The 11,135-nt window shown below is 41.4% G+C and overlaps 1 protein-coding gene across 1 annotated transcript in view; it reads left to right on the forward strand.

Annotated features, from left to right (window-relative positions):
- The window catches only part of lars2 (leucyl-tRNA synthetase 2, mitochondrial), a 33,292-nt gene extending 27,374 nt beyond the window's left edge, over positions 1–5,918 (forward strand). Inside the window, exons 17-21 of the mRNA XM_080472077.1 lie at positions 192–361; positions 1,190–1,267; positions 1,362–1,473; positions 2,984–3,111; positions 5,543–5,918. Coding sequence (XP_080328203.1) covers positions 192–361; positions 1,190–1,267; positions 1,362–1,473; positions 2,984–3,111; positions 5,543–5,722 — 668 coding nt within the window. The 3' untranslated portion in view covers positions 5,723–5,918. The remainder of the gene's footprint in view (positions 1–191; positions 362–1,189; positions 1,268–1,361; positions 1,474–2,983; positions 3,112–5,542) is intronic.
- The last annotated feature ends 5,217 nt before the right edge of the window (positions 5,919–11,135 follow it).

Here is an 11,135-nt window from a genome sequence, read left to right on the forward strand (position 1 = left end):
CTGGACTTGGGGGCTTTCCTGTGCAGATTTTGCATGTTCTACCTGTGTGTTTATCTCTGGTTTTTCCTCTCACAGTTAAAAAAACCAAAACGTGTTGATCTCTAGTTGAATTAAGAGGTTTGAAAGTGGATTAATAGAGTTTTTTCAAATTGTCCTTTTTAATCTTTTCTTTGTGCGTTGACCCTCTTCAGCGGACACTCTCCCGGGGGTTTTACGATGGCAGGCTCGACTGTGGCAGCTGGTGACCAAGCTGAGAGGAGCGCGGCAGTTTGAAGACCCCCCTAACCCCTCCCTGCTGAAAAAGAAGGAGCTAGCAGAGGCCAAAAAGATCTGGCAGAACAAGAATTACACTATTCAGGAGGTAGCTGCTCTATATCCAGAAAACAACATGGGTCTTGGAGAAATGTCTAAAAAAAACCTCATGGTGGTTTTATTATTAAACAGTGGCAGATTGCGACAGTGTTTACTTGCACTGGTCAGTTATGAGTCTGAACTCAAAAAAATTGTTTTTCCATCAGTTCCAATGAGCTGCGGTCAATATGAATAAAGCCTGATATGAATTTGTGAATTTGTTTGCTAAATAAATGACGTAGTATGAAGGTGTGACAAGACGGCTCGTCCCAGGTTCAAAGTTCAGTGTGACAGCATAGAGTCAATACGTCACTCATTACACAGCCCTGCAGCACATCGTCCCAAGGTCCATGCATCGCAACTCAAAACCCTCTTTGTAAAGAGTTATGACAGAAGGGGATGAAAATTGATTTTAGATCCGCTGTATCTCCTTTCACAGGTTATAAATAGCCTCTATTGGTAGCCAGCTCCGCCCCCCACCCCCTTCCCCCCTCTCTCCCAGGGGCCAGTGCTCTTAGAGGACCTCAGGCTGTTTGCTTTAAGCCGTCAAAGCCAGCGCTGTCCTTTGATCTGTCCCTCAGAAAAGCTTCGCTGATCAACCTCCTGCTCCCTGAGGCACTTCTCAAATAGGTTCTTCTTCTCAGAAAGCTCAGCAGAGGAATGACACACATGTACATTCAACTCGCAGTGACTCCTCTTCTCCAGACGCCATTGTCTTTTTATTAGACGCTCAAATCAAATGTGATGACAATCAATAAAAATTGAAGCATTCATGTATTCATTCACCAAAATCGTTACTTATTATCTACTTTATTTTTATTATCTGACTTGTTTTTAGGTTACAGCTCAGTTCACTGAGGACTTCCTCTTCAATGCAGCCATCTCCCGACTTATGGGACTCACCAACACACTGAATGTGAGCGTGCCTCTGAAAGAAATATGTTGCAATTATTGTTCCAATCTTAATGCTTTGGAAATCACATTTGTAACCCTGTGGATGTGTGTTTCAGAGTGCAACAGCCAGAGTGTTGCAGCACAGCGTGGAGTTTGAGGAAGCTCTTGCTGCCCTGGTCATGATGGCAGCACCCATGGCTCCTCACTTGGCTTCAGAACTGTGGGCAGGTTGGTGACACTTGGTGTGCATTCTCCTGCACATGTAATCCAATGGAAACTTGTCAGTGAGGACAATTTACTGTCACCTTTCATATGATTAAGAGCTGGGAAATGTCTGCGCGACAAGTACATATGGCACAGTACATGTCTATCGGCTGGTTTTAGGCTCCACATCCTAGAGAAATCTCACAGTGACAAAGAGGTGCGAATTTTGTGGTACAATTGGGTTATTTTTGATGTTTCAAAAGAGGAAGTTGCCCCAGGTCAGTTTCTTTTCAAAGATTGGGTGCGGGCCTCCCTTGAGACTACCATCTTTTTAGGGACTGCAACGTGTCTCAAAGGGGTTAAGTGTATTCTACTTCTCAGTTTCTGGAAGGAACCCTGATTTAAAAAAAATTGTTTCATTGTGAAACCAGTAATTATTTTGTTGAATAATAACACATTTTCACTACTGAATTTATGCTTTAGTGCAATAACCATAAGTGTGACAACAGTTGCAGTTAAACTACGACAAAATGTGCGAGTCGAAATGTGCAGTATGACAGTGGGGTCATGAGTGTTGGAGGGACATAATCCTATACTCTTAAAACCAAATAAACAAGACTTTGATTACAGCTTTTCAAATCCCAGTGATTTATTTGCACAGTCTTTTAATTGTTATACATTTGGGATTTCTGAGAGTTTGCATTTTACCATTTTGATTGAAACGCCACACCAACTATTGGAGCGTCACGTTTCCTTGTGATTGAAGCGTCTTATAATGAGACATGTTTACAATGGAATGTGGAAGGAAAAAAAAGCAGCTGTTTGAGGCCTTTTGTAACAAACAAACAAAAAAGGAAGAGCTTGCTGCATTTTTCATGACCCCCTAACCCCCCTTCGCGTCTGTCCTCCCATTGGCCTGAAGGACATCCCTGTATTGTTGTTGACGCTTGTCCACCGCCTCTCAGCTGAGAGCAGCGAGGCTCCGGAAAGCCAGCGCTCAGCTGATAGTCAAAGTCACAGACGAAAGACAGCTACGAGGAAGAAGTGTGTGTTCATAAAAAGTTACTGAGTGTTAAATGAATAAATGAAAAAGTGCTTGCCGGCGTTAGTTTGTACTCACATGTGTACTGTTTCAAACAGTACGTCCGTGTGACGGACATGTGACCTCTGTTGCCCTCGCTGTACTTTTCACTCTCTCTCGTTCTTTGTAATCTTAAACACATGTTACAGGATAGAGGAAGTTCACATCCTTCCCTCGAGCCGGCAGTAGGAGGTTCACTCGCTGGGTTAACTGAGAACGAGGCGGCTGCAGAGGAGCTGTCGTGTGACCCTTCATCGAGATATTTTCTCTGCATGGAGGATCACAAATAAAAATAACGTCAGAGTCACCCACCCCCGATTACTTTGTTCTAATCTATTTTCAGACGTATTCCCCCTTGGCTGACATGCTGTAACAGCTCTGTGGCAACGTGTTTCGTCCCTTGTGACAAGTATTGTTAGCAATGCCCCTCTGGTTTTTTTCTTCTTCTATCAGGTCTGTGCCAGGTGAAAAACCCCCTCAGCCCAGTCCTGGAGCGGGGAGGAAACGTCCTGGAGCAGACCTGGCCGACCGTGGACCCGGAGTACCTGGAGGTCCCTGACTTCGTAGAGCTGTCTGTGTTGGTAGGTTCTCACAATGAGATGATCAGGCAGGACATGGAAGAGAAGAGCTTAGTGAAAGAACCTCAAAAAAACCTCTTCTTTTCCTATCATGTCACCAGATCCATAACACCGAGGATGTTTATATCTAAAAATTCTAAACCCAACAGAAGCAGCGAAATAGACTTTTCCGTTAATATATTTAGTATAAAGTACAACCACACAATCACAGACATGATTCACCACACATTTGTAACATGAAGATAATTTTTAAAATTATATTTTCCGATCCAATCAAGAATAGGTGTGTAAGAGCAAATATGCTATTAATAGCCTTTAAAAAATTATTTTTTAAATGAGTGTTATTATTATTTTTATGACTATTATTACTTTTTTAATATATATAGATGTGAACTTACCAAACGGTGCAGATGTGTATAGATTTGTCATGAGAAGCATCCTCTCTTTGTCAAATGTTATTGTTGTTGCCCTAAATGTTTCTGTTCCTGAATAAAAACCCAATTTTAAAAAAAAAAGAGAGAGGGAAAAAAAAACAATATTTAGAAATAGCCAGATATTAAAAGTTTGAAGTTATCTTGTAAAAAGAGACCAAAAAAAACAACAACCTCATTTTCGTTTTCTACAGCCACAAATTCAAAATAAGTGCTCCATCATAAGAGGGGGAAAGTTAAGAGTTTTGCTTTGGTTATATTCAAAACATGTTTCTTAATAGGAATATGTGCATGTTCACTCTTGCATCCTGCTGGTTATTCCCTCAAAGCTCCACTCTTAAAGTCTTATTTCCATGATTGCATTCATAGGCTGTAATTTTCAAGAGAACCTATGATTAGCTAACGGGTGTTTGTATGTCTCTCTCTCTGTGTGTGTGTGTGTGTGTGTGTGTGTGTGTGTGTGTGTGTGTGTGTGTGTGTGTGTGTGTGTGTGTGTGTGTGTGTGTGTGTGTGTGTGTGTGTGTGTGTGTGTGTGTGTGTGTGTGTGTGTGTGTGTGTGTGTGTGTGTGTGCGCCTCAAGCTTAAGTGGACAATTTGGTCAATAATGAACAGTCAAGAGAAGAATTACTGTGTTGTGTTTGACTCGCCGTTACTCTGTCAGTCGTTTGTTGCTCACAAACAGTAAAGGACCTCGGTGCGGCAGCGTACGTCATCATCAAGAATTAAAGTGAGCGTGTGCATTTCAAAGGCAATCAAACAATCACAGGGAATATCCAGCTGTGATCAGGGGTTTCACAAAATCCACTTGAATCTGATCCAAGAGTCACACATGGTCACACACACACACACACACACACACACACACACACACACACACACACACACACACACACACACACACACACTGCTGTCAACATCAAGTGAGCTCAAACATTAAAGCTCAAACTGCTTGACTCTGTTTTCTTTGCAGAGAGCCGTATCCCCTGACAGAGCGTCCTAATCCCCATGTGATATGTGATGACAGAAAACACAGTCAGATGAATAGAAGTTCTTGTGACAAAGAAAAACACAGTGAAAGAGTGCATACTCCTCGTATGTACTTGTGTGTGTGTGTGGGAAGCATACATTTACGTGATTAAACTATACAGGGTTGGAAAAGTAGTATTTCATTAAAACACACATTTTTAAAACATCATTTTAGTTTTTTTAAGTATCCATATCAGTTTATGCCAGATATTTCAATAACAAGCATTTAACGGTCACTGAATCTAGAAATCCATTAAAACAAATTGACGAGTCAATCAAAATGACTATATTTTTGGTGGGAGGAGGACGCAATATGATTCCATATTTTCGAACTTGGGTCACTTGAAAAACCCCAAACTGTAAACTATGGCGAACTAAAACTTAACTAACCTGAACCCTCATCATTCCTTTTAAAGTTTAATGATGAACCATGAATCCAATTTAAGGCCTCAGCAGTATAAAAGAACAACGACACACACACACACTCAGAAAGAGAGTGTGTCAGAGTCTCTATATTTGAGTTGGTACTCAATAGAATTGTCGTTGCCTTTCCCTCAGAGGGAGCTCTCTGTTGTGGGCCTCCTCACTCACTCTGTCCTCTAATCACGTTCTTTTGGGTTTGTCCCAGAATGGAGGCCACGGCTCGGCAGCCTCAGAAACACACCCACACCATTAATTTGCAACCGCTTCCAGAGATGGGATCATATTTGCCGTGTGCACACATGCACTTGCGTCTAAACATACAAGTCCCAGTGGCTCTCCCCGTACCTACCACTAACTACGTGTTTTAAAGGGTTCAGTAGAAATATAGGAGAGGCGGGGTCTGTTATTTTGAGAACAGTTGTGCCCAGAAGAAGCTAACGCACAGCCTCGCATGGGAGAATGTTTGGTAAATGGAAAATAAGTAAAGAGAAAAGGTATCTTCAGAGACAATTAGTAGTCTCGCTGATCTCGCCCCTTTCATTTCTCACCCTCAGATAAACAACAGGTCCTGTGGCACAGTGACGGTTCCCATGCAGGTGTCTAAAGACTGCAGCCGGGTGGAGCAGCTGGTTCTGGAGAGCTCGATCGGGAAGAAGCTTCTCAGCGAGCGCAGCATCAAGCGAGTCATCCTCTCCCCGAGGACTGCTCTCATCAACTTCCTGGTTGATGACTGATGTTTGGCCTTTTGCCCCCCCCTTTTTTTTTTTTTTGTCACTAAATGGATGTGGATGTCTCACTCAGACTCAGCAGAGACTAAAGAAGTGGATTTCAAACGTCATAACTTTACAGACAATCTGTAAATCAGTTTACATCAGCTGTTGTACTGTCAATGTAAATATTTAAAAAAGGCTTTTTATTAATATTGTTTTGAATAAAAAAATTAAAAAAGCAATGGGTTTTGGGGTATCTGTATGGAAGATCTAGCACCTGTCTCTTCCAGATGAGCTTCCCATTAGTCAGATCCTGACACTCTCACATGAGCTCAGACACCTACTTAGAGTCCAGTCATTTTTCACATTCTCTCCTTTCTCCCATAATACCTCTTTCAGCATTGCACCCATGACCACAGCTTCACACCTCTCCGTCTGCCATATGCCTCAGTCCTCGGTGTCTTATCCGAGTCACGTCATCATCATCATCATCATCATCATCATCATCATCATCATCATCATCATCGGCCTTAACGATGCTCGTGTCCACCTCTGGTGCTGCTTTTAACCGGTTCGTCTGGCCTCGTGTTCGACTTCTCGATGCACTGCTGTGCTCTGTCCCCATCGAAAGGTTCACGGGAGATAACTGAAGAGCCTCGTACGGTCGGGGTTTTTTTCACACTTGGTCACAGCAGCGTGATGGTTCACTGCTGTTGTGGCGGTCATCTCCAGCAGTGCCTATTCATCAGCTCTGTGGCCACCATGACTCAGCCATTAGCCTCGGCCTGGTACTACACACGCCGGAGGAGCTGAAATGTATCTGTGCGAACGCCCACTGGCCTATCTTTAAAGCTTGTGTGAGTAAGCAGTTATCCGATACATACAAGCAATTGCCTTTCTCATAAACTGCAGCGCTCACGTCGCTTTTCAATCTTGAATTTTGGGAGCTGCAAACGTCTGTTGTTTCTGCCAGTGTCGGTGTGTTTGAACTTGAAGTAATTTGATCCCTAAAACAAAAATGCTCGTCACGTGTAATTTGAAGCGTCAGCTCCCGTTTGAGGGCATGTTTTTATTTCAATACTATCAAGACAGCATCTTCTGTCTGATAAAATAATGCTGCGTTTCATTATGTGACAGATGTTGTGACTTTAGTTGAAGAGGAGAGGAGGGACTTTAGCCGACAGAAGAGAAAACAAGACATTCCTGACTGATCTGGCTAACCTTTCCTTTCCTTTATCTCTGACCATCAGGTGGCTGGAAACGGCTCCGAGGACAGACAGAATAACAGGAAGAGAAACCCGGAATATGAGGAGCACAGCCCAGGGCCAGAACTCTACTCAATATTCTCTGTACTGTCTCGGATTACATGGATTTTTATCTCAAACAGATGCTGTCACAGCACAAAACACAGGGTGAGCATTGCACAGAGGCATTTTATCTTCCCCTCTCTGTGTCTTGACAGATTTTCTTTCACACCTTCAGCCTGGCTATGTGAATTAAGCCATCAGATCCATGGGAGGTCGTTATTGACCCCTGGTCCCTTCCCTTTGTGTTCTCACTGCTGCTCTTCTCACACCTTCCCCTCACTTTCCTCTGTCGCAGCAGCTGATAAACACGCCTGAACTTGAGCTGGCCTGAACAATGGGCTGAAGTTGCTGTGTCATTAAAAGGAGCAATGGGATGGCTGTTTTTAGATGTGGCCACGATGCCAGGAAACGGTTCCCAGACTGAAGTTGCCCGGCAAAGCTTAAGTGGGATCATTCTGCACAACGTTCTTGGTAAAAAAAAAAAAAAAGGAGATCAGAGCTTTACTCATGCATTTCCTCTAATAATTAATTTTGTCACTGTCAGCCCCCAGGCTTCGTTTAACACTTCTCTGCTCTGCAGTTTCCATGACGACAAGGATCATTGACTAAACATACAATTCTCCGCTGTGACTTACTTTTGATTTGGACCACAGCTGTGGCATTTGTTCCACACAGGAGATGTGCAGCATGACAATGATCTTAGACGATCCAAAGAAAACGATTCCCACTCCTCTTGGAAAACTCCCCCAGTGGGAAATAAGGGTGGAGCAGCCAACAGTGGAGTCCCTGTCCACTGCCCCCCCCCCCCCCCCCCCCCCACAGTGTGGATCCACTTGAGTCCTCCGACTGCAATGAGCTTTCCCACAGAAGAGGATGCCTAAATGCCACAGCTCACGATCCTGCAGGCTGACCTCAGGGCTGGTTAATTTGGTCATCCACGGATGCTTTTCCTGTGAGCTCATCATGTCAGCAGATTTTCACTAGTTTCATAGTTATGCTCAGGAAACAGCTGAACTCTGAGCATGGGTGTAAATTCATGACACTTGCCAAAGTTATTCATATATTTACTGACTTTCTCCATGGAGACAGACCATTAGTCATGTTGGAACTTGTCTGAATTCATTTATTTACTGTATTGGCTACATCCCATGCTGTGTACAACAACACACATGGGAAATGGCATCTGCTCTCTGCCATGCTGTCTATTAAACAGCATCCCTGAAGAATGCACCAAATGACAAGTATCGTATTGGTGTAGTGGATTGTGTTTTTTCCTCATCCACTCCTCTCATTTTCTTCATACTTGGATGCAGTTTTCTTTTGATTCCATCTGGCAGTCAATCAGTTGTCTATAATTGATCGCACATTAGAGCAACTCATTACAGTAAACTACACACTTAAAGCTTGAACCAATGAAAACCAAAAATTAATGCTTTCCTCAAACTTATTAGCAGCAATCTGTTTTTAATAAATCCACAGCCTGACAGATGATGTATGACCTCTTTTTGAATGCTGGTTAGATGCTAATGATGATTTGATGTATCTGCTCAGTCTTTTTGTCTTTTTCTCCAGTTACAATAAATGCAGTTATAACAAGAGAAATCAGAGATTTATGACCTCCGCCAAGGGTATACATGGGCACAGGACAATGACACATATTCCACATCCAGATCAACTGCCTTTAATCATTTATGTAATTTGGTGATCACATGATTTTATTTCAGAATTTGAAAGAACACAAGATAAGACTGCAAAATGAAAATTTCCAGATCCAGATCACCACCAAAATGTAACGGGTTCTTCCTTTGGTCAAAATGCACATGTGCACCAATTTTCAAGAAGATCCGCACATTATTTTTTTGCGATATCTTGTTAACAGACAGACAGACAGACAAATAAACATGTGTGATTTCATAACCTCCATGGCAGAGGTAATAATTAACATTTGTTCATCTCAAGACTGATGAGAGTACTGGATGTATTAAGTTTCTTGTAACTGGTACTCTACATTTTCTCATTTAATGAGATTCTAATGACACAATTAACACGAGTTTTCAAAAAGTCATGGTCATCAGCACACATTCCCATTAACCCGAGAAGCAGACGGTTTGATAAGAAACGGAACTAAATGATGAGATTTGCAAACAGAAACTCAACCTATAGACAGAGAAATGGTGGTTTTATGATACGTAATATATCATGTGTTGTTTTTGTCTCTAAAAGTATGTTTCATTAAGCTTGGAGTTCCATGTCATCATGTTGGCTGCTTCCACATGAATAATGTAGGTCTTACATCTTGTGTTGAGCGTGTTTGTTCTTGTAGACGTTGATATATCACAACTGTGTTTGACCGGCTTAAACTGGTTTGCGTGTTTGTGATCTTTTGTGTCAATAACATCACTCGCGTGTAATTAATGTCTCAGGCTTTCACTGCAAAAACGCTCCCATCTGTTGGGGAAATATGTGTCAGAAAGAAAGCAACTTAAGCTCACTGGGTTATGGTAAGGTCTTACTGGAGCTGTTTCCTTAACCCTTCATCAGGCAAGTGGCCATATTTGGAAACATCCTCATTTCTTCCTGTTTCGTTCAAACTAACTTCAGTGGGTTAATGTCAATCACAGAAGCCATGCGACAATAGATGTGCTGCTCTTTATAATTGATTCTGCTTGTGTAGTAATTTTACAGTTTGTCTAATGATGCCAATGTACAACCCATCTGCTTTAAAGTTTGTATCACAAAAACGGTTGCATTTCATCTATTTGCCCTGGAATTCTTTTCTGTACGTATTTCTTTTTTTTACTCCCGGTGGGTGCGCCAGCAAAATCTGACTAAAACACTGGTGATGTACAGTACACATTAGGGACTTTAGCTGCATTTCTTACAAATGATGAAAAACATCATAGGAAAGTAATTATTATTGAATACGTAGTAAGATTTTAATACCTCTGACATCAATCCAGTAAAAAACATATTCAGATTATTTTGAAAAGCTGTAATACATGCATTATGTGTAAATTTAACACTTTCTAAAATAACTAATTTAGTATTCATTTTGTAACATTTGCAAGTTAAAAAAAAACTACCTCGAAATACCCACTGAAAAATCCTTGGGAGTGAAATTTGACGTTTAAAGTATTTTGAGTGCATGGACTATGAAGGCCTCATATTTGAAGTATATCACTAACATGTCCATGGCTCCTTTTGTTAGTTTGTTTTCTTTCAGATTAACTTACTAAGTAACTTAAGCTACATTGATGTGTTACGATATGCGTGCCTCTCATTGTACCCTGTGCTTGCGGTAGTGGTGTATATCATACCACTGTACATATCTATAGTGTTCATGAGCAGGAATTTGTGAAGTCATTTAGTCAGAAATAGAAATGGCATTTCAGCAAATGCCCTCCACCCCAACCACACTGTACAATTTTATGGAATTATGGCACTGCACAAACTGTTGTAAGATCTTCAACGGTCCATGTTAATCATTCTCAAATAGGTGGATGCTCCATCGCCGTCTCCCGAAATTTACTATGTTACTTATCGTGCACATTTGTTTTGTCTCTTGTGAAAAAGCCTCACATACTTATAATCAATATCCTAACACGTTCACTTTCATTGAGATACGAAGACTGTCTTCTCTCACTCTATTTTCATTGGTCTGTTTATTTAGCGTTGAGAGAACGTTAATTTATCCTTCTGGAAGATTTATTTTAATGTATTTAAATTTTTCTAGTGAACATAGTTGCCTCACAATGAGAATACAGTATCCTTGTCCAGCCTGGGGAAGTTTCTGTGTGGAGTTTGCATGTTCTCCCTGTGAGTTTTGTCAAAGATGTACCCCACTTTTAGCCATAGAAGCTGGGACTGGTTGTAAGATGGATAAAGCCATAGTTTCACATGTTTATTTCTTATTCAATGTATTTAGTTAAACTTTAGGATGGTCAAACATGCTCCCTGTCAATACGATTTTACTGCCCCTTAGAGATGAGTGTAATATGAGAAATAGCTTTTCTATTGTTGGGACAGTAGGTTGAAACATGTGAGAGTATAAAGTAACTCCTTCAGAGTCTCACAAAATGTAAATTAATCATCAAAACTTCTGAATGAATGCTGGAAAATATATATGAAGG

The sequence above is a fragment of the Lipophrys pholis genome (genome assembly GCF_963383615.2).
Source record: "Lipophrys pholis genome assembly, chromosome: 9".
In the NCBI taxonomy this organism is placed as follows: domain Eukaryota; kingdom Metazoa; phylum Chordata; class Actinopteri; order Blenniiformes; family Blenniidae; genus Lipophrys; species Lipophrys pholis.